General features: G+C 32.8%; 1 protein-coding gene across 2 annotated transcripts in view; it reads right to left on the reverse strand.

Annotated features, from left to right (window-relative positions):
• Positions 1–2,295: 2,295 nt before the first annotated feature.
• The window catches only part of LOC111083418 (leucine-rich repeat-containing protein 24-like), a 60,649-nt gene continuing 46,160 nt past the window's right edge, over positions 2,296–16,784 (reverse strand). The window contains exons 1-2 of one of the 2 annotated variants that reach the window (XM_022379933.1): positions 8,568–8,681; positions 2,296–4,640 (exon numbers count right to left, since the gene is read on the reverse strand). In XM_022379933.1, coding sequence (XP_022235641.1) covers positions 2,441–4,483 — 2,043 coding nt within the window. In that variant the 5' untranslated portion in view covers positions 4,484–4,640; positions 8,568–8,681 and the 3' untranslated portion in view covers positions 2,296–2,440. Of the gene's footprint in view, positions 4,641–8,567; positions 8,682–16,784 lie in introns of those variants that run through there. The other variant, XM_022379930.1, reaches the window with a different exon arrangement.

Raw genomic sequence — 16,784 nt, forward strand, 5'->3', positions numbered from 1 at the left:
ACATATCTATTGTACGTAAAACCCGTTAATTGTCAATCTATTGAATCTTTCTCTCCCACTTTATGAACCTTAAAGACTAAATACCGTAAACCTTATTTCACAGCTAGCGATCTATTTATACATTAATGATAATGGTGTTTTTAGTTCTTGAAAGGATTGTTTTATACTATATTTTAGCAGACTTTCTTGAAGGTAGATGTCAAACACTTATATGATGAAAACTTCTCTCATTGCAGAGCCTTGGTAAGATTTTGATAGAAATCTCATTATGAAAGCTTTTGAAGTCTTATTTCGAATACTTTTATTTTCTTTCTTATGAAATTATATTATACGGAATACTAACCTTGCGCTGCTGTCATAACGGGTATGTAAGAAAAGGCTGCGTGACCTTCATCCTATTATTTATCATTTTCAAATAAAAAACATACATTTTACTTGTATAGACGTGCATAAATAAATAGATAACTAGGATTCTGAATGATTAAACACACAAACATATTTAAATACTACTGTGTTTCGTAATGTAATGTGATATTCTTGAACTAAATATATAATAGCTAAAATAGAGAGAAAAAAAGCATCACTTAATTCGTGGTTTGAATTTTATCAGGATATGAATATCTCGATTTTATCTGATCATATTTAAAAGCCGTAAAGTAAAGCGTCAAAATCAACTACATGGATGTTTTAGTGAAAGTTTCAAATTATGTGTAGAAGTAACAAAACTATTATTATTAAAATTAACTTAAAGAAAAAAAAAAGAATGTTATTCAATTCTAATATATATTTGTTGACGTTATATGTATTGCAGGTTACCAGTTCTTGAGATGTTAGAGAGAGTACAGAAACACTAGCTGGCTTCTCTAGACAGATTTGAGACACATTCACTGATGTATTTGTCAAGGAAGTAAATCAATAAAAATAATAAAAAGTAATTATAAAATCTTCTTTATAGTTTTTGCAATTACAAGAGCATTTGATGATTCAGAAGTTTTAATCTAAGAAAAGTAGTAAAAACTATTACTTTGATTAAAAATTATAAAATGTTACTCGTTGAGGCATTCTAGAATAGATTCAAAGTAAAGTAATCGTGCATTTTTATCTTATTTTTTTGAATGAATTTCATTGTTCATGCTGCTCAACTATAGTTTAGTAAAATATATTTATACTCAAGAAATTAAAAAATATATAGAAAAACTTAACGGATGTTCTGGTTAACGTTTTTAAACTTTCCACTCAAGAAACGAATATATTAATCTCCATGTGTGTTGACACATTAAATAGTTTCTATTTTCTGCAGATGTTTTTAACTACATTTTCATGATTAACGCTGTTAATTTAACAGTTTTCTCCTAGAAATTGGAAAGAAAAAAATAATATTTAGCGCATTTTCTATTTCTTTTTATTCATGGTATTATTAATCTTAATCTATATATATTCTTATATTATTAAAGTAATTTACGATTCCAAGAATATTAATTGGGAATATAAAATACCATGTTTTAAAACAAAACAGATTCCATAAACCGATCTTTTGTGTTTGAATCGTATAGCGGAAAAATAATTCTAATGTGAAAAAAAAATCAGATTTTATTGTAAATAAAAACAAATAATAAGAAATATGACAATTATCTAATTCTGTACCAACAATTTTAATTTTTAGCATAATTCTTACAACGAACATTTCACAGTGAAATGTGTCAGAAACTTTCAAAACTCAAATCAGAACGTTAGAGCATAAATAAAGGGCATTACACAAAAGCTAGTAACAAATAGTTCATTACATTTAGGTACAGTGTTTATACATTACTCTTACAAAAACTTTAGAGCTTGAAGAATAATGTTTCACTCTGTCTTTTTTCAAAGAAAATGTACTTTATATAACATATATTCAAAATAAGAACAACACTTAGTTGGGGGAGGAGTATTACATCAGGTATATATATCTTAATATCAATTCCAGTTTTATAAGAGTATCTGGGTTATTTTCGGAAATGAATTAGTATGCAGTATCCATAAATAGAAATGATCGTGTTTGATAAGTTTTCAAATTACTTTACTCAATGATCAAAGAGTTTTTATTTATACAAATATAGTTTACGGTTGTGTACAAGCAATACAGATGGTTTCTAATTATATTTGATAACGTTTCTATAGACATACAGGTGGCAGAGAGACCCTAAGTTGATTAATATAATGATGCTTGATCATCAACCAGTATTTCATTCATTATTTACCATTTTAATGCTATTTTTAAATATTTCTAGATCATTTTCAAATTCATTTCTGGTTTTCTTTTTTTTTCTGTTTATATTGTTCACTTACAAATGACAGACTGTATTTATTTCATTTGTTCAGAATGTAGCTCCACATGCTAGTTAAGGAAAAAAAAATAGATCTTCCCAAAATGAAGAGAGCAACGTATCTATACTTTGTTTTTTCACACTTCTGTACCATTGGCTCCGCCCTGTAAACCATTCGTAGTGTACTCGTGGGAGGGATGAAAATAAGCTGACGGATGTTCGTAACGACTCCAGATACGAGAGGTTTCCGGCTGTGAATGTCGACTGTGATCAAGTAGATCAGGGGTTTTATTCTCTGAATGCAATTGAGGCATACTTAATCTATTTTCATCATCTTTAAAGGTTTTTTGTAGTTCTTTAACACGCAAGGTTTCAATAAAATGTTTGGAGGTTCCTTCGTATTCTCCTGCTTCTAATTCTGAGCTACCGTCTCCTCTTTCCCTCTCTGTTGATTTTTTGTCACATTTCCGCTGTAATGTATCTGATAGCTCTGTTTGCAAACGTGAATGAAAATCTTGAGGGGGCACAGGTACCGGAACTGGAATTAGACCTCGAGAGTAACGTTTCTCTGAAAAGGGAGGAGGTTGGAAAGAAGGATCTTCTGCTATAGACATTTCCCAGTTAGTGTCATGTGATAAATGATCATTTACCACAAAGAGTTGTTGAGGTTGCTCACATTCTATTATCATCGGATCGTATTGACCGATATCGCCAGTTGGAATGTTTTGGTAATTCCTTATTCTCGGAAGCTTTTCGTTGGGGTTTACTTGGTTAAGGAATTTTAGGTCCACTTCATCGCAAGGGTTTTTAGGAACAGGATTATTATCGGAGTTAGTAGCTTTGTTGCTTACGTCAGAGTGTCTTCTTTGACTCGATATTCGTTTTCTTCGTAAAACCCATAAGAATATACTAAATATCAACAGAACTAGAATAGCTCCCACTACGATACCAATAATCATTCCAATAACAACCCCATCGGCACTAGTAACATCCTCGTTTGTATCATTTTCTCGCACTTCCTGTGGTTTTTCTTCGTTTGAAACTTTGCCTTCAGTAACAGGTCGTCGAGAGATAACCAAAGAAAAATTTTGAGATGCTATTCCTGCATTATTCTCTGCAATGCAGGAATACGAACCAGCATTAGGTTCCTGAATGAATGTAATTTCCAAGGTTGCTGTTTTTACTCTCCCTAATTCTTTCTCAAGAATTACAAACACCTGTCGTTCAGATATGCCTTCAGATAAATTAGCAATTGTTCTATCTCTCCAAATCCACTTTATATTAGGACTAGGATCGCCAAGTACTCGACATTCCAGTGTAACGTTGAAATCCTCAAAGACACTAACAACACTGGAAGTGTTCAAAAAACGAGGAGGACAGGAATAGTCTTCAAGGTTTATTTGGCTCCAGCTTTTACCTCTCAGTCTAGAAGGGTTTGTACAGATAGGGGGCACATATATTGGAACGTTGTTTTTATCCATCCACTGGCGGAATGCGCGGAGGTTGCAGTCACAAGTCCAAGGATTCCCGTCTATCGTTATCTCATACAAAGATTGTAAATGATTTATGGCTTTACCTGGAAACGTCTTTAAATTGTTTTGATCGATCTTCAGCACTTTAAGGTTTCTCAAGCCTTCAAACGCTCTATCTCCAATTGTATGTATGTGACATCTGCTCAGCTCTAGATAAGTCAACGATTTAGCTGATTGAAAAGCTAGATTGGGAACGGTAGAAATGCTATTTCCGCTAAGTACGAGTTCTCGTAACCGGGGTAAGTGATGAAAACTTGCCGAGGGAATAGCCTGAAGCTTGTTGTAACCCAGGTTCAACTCGATTAAATTGGTGAGACGACTAAAGGCAAATTCGTCGATCCATTCAATCCCACAGCGAGCTAGATGTACTTTCTGTAAATTGCCTAATCCTGCATCTACAAAAATTTCACGACCTAGTCCACGAAAATTGTTACTTGTCAAATTAAGCACTTGAATACCACTGTCAAGTCCTCGTGGAACAGTTGTAAATCCCCCACTTGGACACTCAGCTGTCTGTTTGCCATTTCTCCAAATGCAAGTACAGTTAGTGATATTACAGGTTAGAGCCTCAGTAACAAACATTATGCTTAATATAGTACAAACAAATGTCTCATATGTAATGGGGTTCGTGTAAATGTTAAAACGCATTGTGAGATTTTAAATATGAATAAAACACAAACAACTAAATAACATCACTTTAAAATGACCTATTGAAGTAACTTTACTTTGTATTTCTTGCTTTCTTCTGTAAGGTTCTTGCAAAGGAATAAGATACAATGACCACTCATCAGCGCAGAACTCGAGTCTGAAAGAAACAATAGACGATCTTTACAGGAAATAAAATAATTATAACAATATTTATAAAAGTGATTGAATATATATAGCAATGAAGTAAGATAAAGTAGTGTTTTCGTTTACAACGAACAGTAAAGTATCATCACATACATAGTGCACACATATACTGAATTATCTTTATCATACTTGAAATTGATAAAATATATGTTGTGTAGACTACGTGACCTTATTTACATTCAGAATATTATGTGCATTTTTACAAGACCAAACAGAGGTTGTTCCAATTATAATTTCTTTGAAATTAGAAAAATACATTTATTTACCAACTTTGTAAAAAATTACTAAAATAGAATATTCCCCACAAGCCAAGTCAAATTAGATTGTTAATTTTAAAATAAAACAGCATTTTGATTCTTTGTTTTCAATGCGTTTTTTTGCTTACATTAAAATACACATACAGAAACTAGTAAATAGAAAACTACAGTATTCTGTAAAATTAAAAATGGCTAGCCACGATTTATTGAATAAGTGTGGCTATTGTTTTCGTTATACGAGCACAGTGAAAATAAGTAAATACAAGCAATAAACGTTCGCTAATTTTTGGATTCCAGTCCAACAAACTGTTACGTTGAGAGAAGTTTTATTGAAGTAGATTTGTTTGTTTGTTTTGAATTTCGCGCAAAGCTACACGAGGGCTATCTGCGCTAGCCGTCCCTAATTTAGCAGTGTAAGACTAGAGGGAAACTCAGTAATAAGTGGTAAACCGAATGATAGATCTTAAACAGTTTATCGGCTAATATACCAATATCTCCAATAAACTATGGCGCACATTATGTAGATCGTAACTGCATTTAGTAATGGATTCATGCAAGTTACAGTCTTCTAGATAAAAGTAAATTATAGTTTCAATCTATGTTTTTTGTAGTTTTTGTTTTTTATTGTTTTAGTCTCCCCCAGTGGCACAGCGATATGTCTGCGGACTTCAAATGTTCGAAAACGGGTTTCGATACTCCTGGTGGGTAGAGCACAAATAATCCATGGTGTAGCTTTGTGCTTAACTACAAATGAATTATTCTAGTCTTATTTCAAGTTCATTATAAAATACTTATTACATTGCTATTTGAAACATAAGCCTTTTTTCTATATTTTTTATATAATTGCTTCTTTAACATAGAGTCCAACAGATCCAACAAATCCACAAAATTGTTTCGACAGTGTAGATTGGTGATTATTGAATATTATTAGTACTATATTTTATTTAATGAGCCAAGCCAATTTTCATTACTAATAATTACTAAGTCTTAAATATATATAAATCTGTAATTATAATTAATACTAAGAAAATAAATTTTGATTACATATTTATGTTATTAACGAACCAATTGTAGTGTTGTGTTTAAGAGCAAAGCCACAATGGGCTATCTACTGTATCCACCGTGTAGATTCGAACGCCGGATTTTATCATTGCTGACCCATCGTGAAACGATTAACGAAACAAACTGAGGTTTGTAGCACTAGTCGAGTAGATGGCACCTATTAAAATGTTTAACCTAAAAGCTTTAGAACAAAATGCTAGAAATTTAAATAATTTGAACTAAATAACTTTATTCTTTCAAAGTATCATCAATATATTAATAGAAAACAGTCAGAGACTATATGTATTAAATCATTAAGATAAATGATTAAACACATTAGATAAAAATAAAGAAACATGTGCACTTTGAAGAACTGTATCTTTAGTTCAGCTATTCTAAACACTAAATTACAAGTAGTTTTGTTTTTAATATTAAAACTTGTGTAAAGCTGAAGGATGCAAAGAACTATCATACGGTGACTAGCCACTTTAGTAACCTCCTCTCTCATTTATTAAACATTCCTTCCATTTGTGTATGCAAAACATAATGTATCAGATGATTGCTTGAGCAGTAGAGGAGGAGATATGGTCTAAGCATAGTTAGTCTAGAATATGTTAGATAAACAACCATCTCTCCAACATTCCAACAAATAGATAGTGGGTGTCCATCTGGCCAAGGCGTTTTTGCTAAAGATAGGTTCCTTGAAGAGCTCTCAAAGAGATTTATCATAGGAGTATATTAGTAGTGATAAGCGTAAGAGAATATGTTTCACACTAGAAAAAAACAACTTTGACTACCACTTGGTGATTGACTAAGGGAAAAGGCAATAAGGTGTTTTGTAAAATGGAATCGACATCAGACTATATGCCGATTGAAAGACTCCTTTGGAAAATGTAAAAGTTTAACTATTCCAACTAATACTGTGTGAGAAGATTATAAAACGAGTATTCCTGACGAAAAGAGGAAATCATGGTTAAAACGTAATCTGTGGACTATTAATCATTGAAAGCTTAAGATGAAGTCTGATGAGAAATGTTTTGCTCCTTTCATTGCTCACAGCAAATAGAATAAAGCAAAAAGTAATTATTATAAAACTAATTTTAATGTTTAATGACTTAAAAATAAAATTCACAAAAGGTACAACCTACCTAAGTAATTAACTTCACACCGAAAGAGTTGTTCAACTAACTGATAATATAAACAGTGTCTCGACTACTAATATGTCTGCTTTATCCTAACCGGTCTGATGTGCTCTGATATGTGGTGAAAGGCCTTGTCGGCTCTGGGTATAGTAAATATAGCGTGGTTGACATGTTATTACACTCTTCTTTACTCTCACTCATAAGATCTTATAAATACTTCTGTTGTTCAGACAGTGCAAACTACTGGAGGTGGAGTAATTGTGTGGGAACGTGTTTTTTAAAAGGAGTCATGTCCTTTGATTCCTTTAAAAGAGGTGAATAATATCCAGAGCGAACCCAAACGTTGCTAATAATCAAGCTCATTTCAATATGCTGTAATTCCCGCATGACTGAAAAGGTCTCTTCTAAGATGGCAATGTAACAATCAGTGGCGCTCGTATAGTCTTATGTTGGGTCCAAGGGCATGACAATGATATTAAATATCTTTCCAGGCCAGTGAAATCACCAGATCTAAACATGTGTGAACTAGTTACAAACCACGTCCTCAATAAATGAACTATAAGCAAACAAAACAAACTTTCTGGCATGTTGTAGAGCCTATGCCACGCAAAGTCCAAGCTATTATTGTGGGGAAAATGTTCCAATAAAATCTGATGTAGGTGAGGTCTTGATAATGCCCATTCATTGTAGTATTGTAGAGATGATTTAAAATCAGATTTACCAAAGTTATTGCTCTTGCTCAGTTCTAACAAAATAACGTATAAATCTACATTTTATGGGGTGTTCTGATAAGTTAGAAATGGGATGGAAAAACAGATTTAAGTGACTCACAAGTCATTTTAATCCTCCTTAAGACTGTTATGTTTTAATAATTATAGGCTGTGTTTTATTTCTGCATGGATTTAAACAGCTGATTATATTCTAAAATGACATCAGTATCATTGTATAAGGAGTATTTAGAAAGACGCAGGATTTTCTTTCCGATGCTCTAGATATGAATGAATTGCGGCTGGTAAATGACCCTGCTAATAGAATAATAGCCATCAGCTGCTAACAGTCTTATGTGTGATGTTCCCATCATACGTAGTATGAAACATATGAAAAATGGCTACTTCAAAAAAATAGAATTTCTTTTGTAAAACGTACTTTGTTTAAATTTGTAAAGGAAGATGGAGAACAGACTGACATGATCGGTCAGAAATATGCGTGGTTATTATCTCGTCTTTTTAGTCATCTTTTGGAAATTCTACGTGGAAAACACTTCAAAACAATTAAGGCTTCAAAACGGATGTACATAATTAGATTCGCAAGACCACACCTGCATTTTACTGAACTGATATGCAGCTTAGATAAAGATAGATAAAATGTATCGTACTTATGGATGACTGTGTTGAGAAATGATATCTGATTCTTATCATCTTAAGTACTATTGATACTTACATATATGTTGGTTATAATCTGATATGGTTGGCAAACAGGAAATAAAATTTTATTTCTTTATAAATATCCCTCGAGTAAACAAAAAAACAAGTCAAATATACTTTTGTACATAGAGTCACACAGATCTCAATTAAAAATACTTAACATCGCAATAATAAGGAATGTAAGAGATACTACAGCGTGAACCAAAGTATTTTAGAGGACTATGGAAATGTTTTTATTGCTCATTTTCAGTATATTATGTCGAATTTTACATTAAACAAAATCTAGAAAACAGTGAGTGCCTAAAACGTTGAAATGCCTCAAAAAACCACGTCAGGATTGAAAGAGTATTATGATGGGTTGTTTGAGTTTTATAAAGAAATATTAAAAATACTCTTAGTGTGTATTAACATTATACTCTGTTTGTGAAGTAAAATTCTTTACACTATCGTTATTATTCCTGCCACTGATCATGAAAATTAACTGGCACTTAAGGATTTATTTATTGCCATTTGTGGAATTTCGCGCAAAATTACACGAGGGTTCATTGCACTAGTCTTCCCCAAGTTTGAAGCGATAGGTTGAAAGGGAAGATAGCAGTCTCCCACCCCGCAAACTCTTGCATAACTGTAATAGAATAGTGGGTTTTAATCGCCACTCTTATAACGCACCCACGAACCCAAAGTGAAAAGCGTGATTTTTTTTTATCGGTAACAGTGCGCGAACAACAGAATCTTGAAGCCACAGTCTGGCATGCTAGCCACTGAGCCACACTCGAACTAAGGATTTAGACATAGTGAATCATGAAATACGCGAGCTCAGCTCTTATATAACTATTTTAGAGGTATTTGTGGAGATTTACAAGTATAAAATGAGAAGCGTTAGTGGATGGTGTGTCGCCCTTGTGGTGAGGAATGTATTTCCCAAAAGTTTTCCCCACTTTTGAATTTCTTCTCCTTGGTAGATAAGAACCCAAAGCATCTTTAATGTTTGCCTGTTTCGTTTTCCGTTGATTTAGTGATCTCGTGAGATATACTGTCAGAACAATTATTCTATCTAGAAGTCTGTGATAATGATGATCGCACGTACCTTTAGATGATACAATACTTAAATCCATCCTGAAACTTATATCCATCTATTTATTTTCTAAAGTTAAGAAAAAAGTTCCATGAACTGTAAATCAGAATTTTTGATGGAAATACTTTAAACATAAATATTCAATGTTTACTGTATTGAAACTATGATTATTAGTGATATCCGAAAGATAAGTGAAGCAGCAAAAACTCAAGCCTTTTGAAAACTGTAAATGTTTAAATTTGAGAAGATAAACTAACTAATATTATATCATTATTTGACAATTGTTTACGCAGTTTTTAACGTTATATAAACTTTAAAACCAAACATTTTAAATTGATTTCAAACAATAAATATATTAACTAAATTTTCCCGTTCATTTTCAAATGTATACTAACTACTCATAATGTATATTGATTATCGAAGGGATTATACAATTAGTTTCATGATGCAATGTTTGAAAGTTTCATTACAAAAGAAAATCTTTTCACTCCACAAGTATATTTCATTTTGTATTACATCTACTTAGAGGAAAAACTAAAAACACGAGAATTACGACATACAGAATAGTAAATAAGTTCTTACAAGTAATTTTTTTATACTTAATCGCATATGGAAACTGAAGTGTAACTCATTTCAAATCGTGCATTACTTAGTTTTCAGTTCCACACGTACTAGCTAATTAAAGCGTTAAAATTAGATTTATTTTTTAACCGAGCTATTACTGAAAACTGTAAGTAAATTAATTTAATTATTTAGTGTGGCAATGTCATACCTAACATCCAAGCGAAAGAGGTAAGAACAAGTCTAGTAATGAAACGATTTCCGAGCTGATATATCTCGGAAATCTGCATGGAGAAATATGACTTGCTTAAACATTCGTATAGAACATAACAGTATTAAATTTACTTGCATTAAAATTATAACTTTTGCAAAGTTTGTAATCACAGTTATTTGCCTTAGAGAAGGACGTATATAAAACATGATTAAAAACAGCAACAAAGTTTTAATTTTTGAAACTTATTTACATTTATATTAACTAATTTCAGTTTGTTAAGACATGAGAAGCACTTCAGTAAAGTCCAGACTACACTTCTAGTCTTTATATTATATTTAACTATAAAAGCAACAACTTCAAGAACGCAAGAAACTCTGATCCTTTGTATAATCAGATTATATCTCAAACGTAACAACAGTGCTACGTTTTTCGTTCGTAACATGTATATATTCCTAACTAATTTGATCACTTTTATGAACTAAGAATTTCACTTCAATAAACTATTTTGAACCCTTAATATCCTTCTCTATTGGTTTTAAGGTACATACACTCTGAAAAAAATATATAGATAAAAACCAGAAATTAAAAATATATTTGAAAAATTAAAATAACTTCAGTTTTATTAGTCTTAGAGAACGTCAATAACAGAGTTAAAGAAAACTACAAACACACGTGTAAGTATTATAAAATCAGGATTTATCTAAATAAATGACATAAGGTTTAAGAGTAAACATTTTATTAAATATATGGTATTTCAAGAATATCTTATAATATTTGCTTACATCTCACGCTCTGTTCTTTGCAGATCAGCTATATCGAGATTCATACTAACTACTTGGTATAAGATACAAGCGGTTTATTTCCATAATTATAGCCTGTCCAACAGCTCAAAAAATCTAATTCTCTATGACATTTTCATATTTTGAATACTAATACAGAAGAGAAAATTCAATCGATAATGCTATTATTTATATTATAGCTTATAGCTCTTAATTACACAAAGTTTACAAAAATACTTATGCCAAAATTGTTCTAGGATACAGGTATTTATCGTTATATATTTTAAAATTAATAAGATTTTGATTATATTCGATTTTCTTATTAGTGTATATCCTAGTGGTCATTAGTAGTTTAAAACAATAATCGCAACATGACTAAGACGCCGTTCGGCACATTATCTGGACGTATAGCAGGTTAACTATATCTCATTTCATTAACAATTTTATAAAGACCTTCCAGGAACACTACATACACACAACTCATCGTACGTCATATTCAATTTCAGGTACATCATATATATATATATATACATATATTTAGGGTAAAGCACTGCAAGAGGCAGTTAAAGCCTTTAATTACAATTTGTTTGACAAAACTAAAATGCTATTATAAAATAAATTCAGTCATTTCCTCTTCCCCTAGGACATTGTCCTTTGCCACTGTCAGGTAAATCACAGAGTTTCAAGTGCTCCAAACTATGTAATATAATAATACTCAATTTTGTCTGTCCTGAAAATGCGCGCACACCTTACTATCTAGGTGCGCATACGCGCTTACTTTATTTAAACGGATGTAAACAAATGACGGATGTAAATATGCTTTAGCAGGCATTTTCTACACCACTACTAATAGCTTATCAATTTTCTTAAAGAGGCCTAGCGTTAGGTCGTTGAATAACATTATAAGTTTAACTACTGAGAGTATTAAGTACGGTAGGGTTTAGCCCTAACTAAACTAAAGAAAAAAAAAACGCACAGAAGTTACGGTGTTAATTTATCTCTTTATCAAATACAGGCCGTACTTAATAAATTATTAACTATTGTTAGGCCTAAGACAAATGGATTTATAAATTTCAGTGTCTGCAAATAGATTTTATTTGTATTATTCTAAAAATTCTGTATTTAAAAAGTGCTGTTGCAATAAAGATACTAATTTGACCGCAAATGGTTTGCGGATCTCTGCTAGTATATTGTAAACTGTGGCTAGACATCAAATAGACATGTGGAAGTTTCAAGCATGTTGAGATATTTCGGACGAATAAAAACTGGCCAATTATGTTATCGCGAATACACTATAGGTGTCTAAAAATAGCGTTGGTAGTATGTGGATGTGCTTCTAAACCAATAGTACAATTTCTCGGACACCTGGACAAAGTAGATCATAATACTACTCACAAACATACAACCGCTATCTATAATTCTTGGCTCTTCTCAATCTTAATATATATCTGCTCCGAAATCGAATTACACCATGTAAGTATACAAAAAAGTACACCACAAGGCTGGCCTGTATGCAAAACGCTCAGTGCTCACAAGGAGCTTGCCAGCAAAGGTACCAAGAACATATCCAAAGCTTCACGAGGGTTATTTGCTCTAGCCGTCTCTAATTTAGCAGTGTAAGACCAGAGGGAAGGGAGTTGGTCATCACCACACAAAGCAAACTCTTGGGCTACTCTTTAACCAACGAATAGTAAGATTTACCATTACATTATAACGCCCCCACAGCTGAACCCGAGCATGTTTGGTGTGACGGGGATTCGAACCCGCGACCCACAGATTGCGAGACGAGCGCCATAAACATCTGGCCATGCCGGGCCGGCTTTAACGTAGTTACATGTATCATGTCTAAATTGGTTCTAATTTATTGCTTCCAGGTCTGGTATGAATTGGTTCTTAAAAGTGAAAGTGCAGTTACACATTTTTCTGTTCGTATTGATTTTCAAACTTGTTTTATGCAGCAACGAATTATTCAGAAACTTATATTTATCTATAAAATATCGGTTGTCGTTAAAGTAATCGTGCTATATTTATACAATTGCTGATACACGTTGCATCTTAAGTAATGTAATATTAATAATGATAAGACTTTCAAAACAAGACTATAACAAATGTAGAACCAAATGGAACTGCAATTTGAATAAGGGGCTAAACTAATACTTTGACCATTATTTTAAGCTAGATATTTTCCATTTGACAATGCACTATTTCATTTCGAAATATCTATTTGGCATTGTATAGTAAATGCCAGCTGAACTTCCACATAACTTTGTTCAACCAGAAACATGCTTTCTTGTCATTTTATAAGAAGATGGATTTTTGTTTTTGACTTCAAAAGAGAGACTTGGTTTTGTTCCTCTACTCGATAATATATCATGTCCTATGACGTTCAACACTTACATTTAGAATCGCTGATATAGTTCCTGTAGGAATGGTAGTGTATAAGCGTTCCAATCGAAGAAGAAAAACCACTTGGGTGTAATATGTACTTAAGCTAAATCTCCTGTCAAAAGACAGAAAATTTAATGAAAAGGAAGGAATGGAAAGTAAAACAATACTCAGTACCATAAAAAAGTGTCACAATAAAGGAAAACTGTCAGCACCAAATAGGTACTGTTAGTTTGCAATATGCTTATGACGTCGTTAGTAAATTATATATTGTTGCCACAGCTTTTTAATCATTTCAGTTTAAGAGCTAAGAAGGTTATGATATTTTTTGGAGCAAATTGGAAGTTAAGAGTTAAAATACAAATGATGAGTAGGTTATAGTAAAACGATTTTGGAGCCTCACCACGTCATTAAAGTCCATGTCGCCACGTCTGGTCATGGTTTATCTGAAGACGGTAATTTGACAATAACTCTGTATCGTAGTTTTATTTTTAAAATACTCCATCGTAAGAATGTGATATCCAAAGTACATAACTCTTCCCTCCAGAGTTTCCATAAGTGTAATCGGTCCGAGCGCACAGAAATCCAAAGGCGGACGACTTACTCGATGTGTATCTATATAGAATAGCATGAATACCTGATCCATTCTTCAGCTGCTTGAGGTGTGCGAAGATTCAACGGATACATCGTGGATGCAACTTGTATGCACATGACTTATATAGGTTTTCTATACACGAATTCCTTCTTGATTATGTTGCATACTGTTACCCAGAAATGTGGACGGCTTTGCCACTGACCTTTATTTTTACGGATTCTCACCAGTCATAAGACGCTGGAATATGTCTGGGATACGATTTGTTGCAGATCTCTTTTTTGATGATCCTGGTTGATCTAGATTCTTTTGGTCACCAATGCCATTGAGTACAGGAGATACCCCGTCTGCGAAGTGCTAAATATCTGAGCTGAAAACATCTTTATGAAGCGTATGAATATTTTGCATCGGAAAAGGCTGTTACATAACGTTCCCAAATTGACCAGTTTTCGGTATCATCACACTACTCACGTAACAACAAATAATTTTAAAATGTAGTTCTAATATACCCCATTCCACCGCACGTTAATATTGGCTATGTTTGTCACGTGATTTCCAGATTTCCTTATTAAAATTTGTTGTAACATAACGTTCTGAACCCTGTGTAGAACCAGAAACTCTAGAAAAAAAAACTTTTATCGTTCGAAAATTCAGTATCGTGTCATTATATAATTAGACCTTGAGAATGTCGTCAGACAAAACTTTGGGCTCGAATAAACATATTTTTCTGGAAATGTGGTTGTATTTGTTAATAATAATTTCTAAAAGTAGCAAATATAGAATATAATTAAAAGTAATATAACGTCCTAGGACTATAACAGAGTCGAGAAACTGATTCTTAGGGAACGAATTACACATGTTTAATCTATAGAATGTTACTAATAGTTCATAATCTAACCATCATATGAAGTTAGGTATTATATAAACACTAATTTATTAGGTGAAAGATTGTATAAATTGGGGGCCAGATCCCAAACCCCGAATTCCACATTGAAACCTATAGATTTTTGGATGTCACATGAAAAAGTATGGATTAATTCACATTTCACTTGAATGAACTACTACCTGAAATAGTTCTGCTGAAACTACTTTGAGAATTCACGGATATTTCTAAAAATAGTATGTACATATTTCTAAGCAAAAACATTGCATGATAAAATATCAAAACAAAATATAAATTTACGTAGTATTAAGATAAAGATCGATAAATCAAAACAACATCTAATTAGTCCAGAAGATAAATCTGTAAAGATAGGAAAAGCATATATTGATGAAGCCGTTTAAATTTCTTTCAATAAGTTTTTGTTTGTTTTGAATTTGGCGAAAACTAAACGAGGGCTATCTGAACAAGCCGTCTCCAATTTAGCAGTGAAAGACTAGGGGGAAGGCAACTAGTCATCACTACCCACCGCCACGGCTGAAAGGGGCGAGTATGTTTGGTGGTACGGGAATTCTAACTCGCGACCCTCAGATTGGGAGTCAAGCGCCATAACCAATTGGCCATGCACACAAAACTTTATCTTATCACTTTCTGCCTTACTTTTGACCCCCCCCCCCCGGTGGCATAGCGGTAACTCTGAATGTTTATAACGCTAAAAAACCTGGTTTCGATATGCGTGGTTGACACAGCACAGATACCCCTTTGTGTAGCTTTGTGCTTGACTTCAAACAAATCTAGCTAACTTCAAAACATCATGTACTATTTGAAATGAACTAGAAATTATTTATTAGTTTGAAGTTAAGCACAAATCTGTACAATAGGATATCTGTGCTATGCCCACCACGGGTATCAAAATCCTGTTTCTAGCGTTGTAAGTCCTCACACATGCCGCTGTGCCACTGGGGGGCACTAAAAGTAGAAAAAAAAACTTTTATTTTTTCGAGATACTTGTTTATCAGACATACAATGTATTTCTCTAACATTCTCTTTAACAGATAATGGACAAATATGTCAAATTGTATATACATATTTGTCACATTACCTCTGGTCGAAAATTAATTCATGAATAAAACATGCATAAAAGTGGAATCCTTTTTCTTCACGGGAAGAGTAGCAAATGTTTATCACATATACTGAAGCACTCTCTAATGTGATGCTTACGAACATACTTTTCACAATAATAAATAACACACAACATTAAAACAGATACACATTTTTAATTCACGCCAATCTATGGCCTCCAGAAAGTTGACTCTACAGCTTTCGACAAAACAGTTTAACATATATACGTTTTTAACTGGGTCATGTGACCTCTGTGTACGTTTACTATTTCTGCATCATTCTTATAGGATGTCCAGCTACATTCTTCTATAAATATTCACCGGACCTTCTTGTAAGAATGTGGCGGAACGTCTTCTAAGTATTATGCAGAAACAGTACCCCCCCCCCCACCCACACACACATAGGTCACGTGACCTAGTTTAAAATGTATAAATATGACATTAGTATGCCTGAACTATAAGTGTTTTTAATTGTGTATCCATTTTAACGTTGTGCCAAGAAACAATATTTATCTTTTCACAATTTGAAGTCAAATATTCACAACAAGCACATTAAATTGTTTTTATTATATTAAATATAAGAACCGTGATATTTTGTTGTTGTTTTGTGTGTGTGTGTGTGTGTG

The sequence above is a fragment of the Limulus polyphemus genome, unplaced genomic scaffold (assembly GCF_000517525.1).
Source record: "Limulus polyphemus unplaced genomic scaffold, Limulus_polyphemus-2.1.2 Scaffold140, whole genome shotgun sequence".
Lineage (NCBI taxonomy): Eukaryota > Metazoa > Arthropoda > Merostomata > Xiphosura > Limulidae > Limulus > Limulus polyphemus.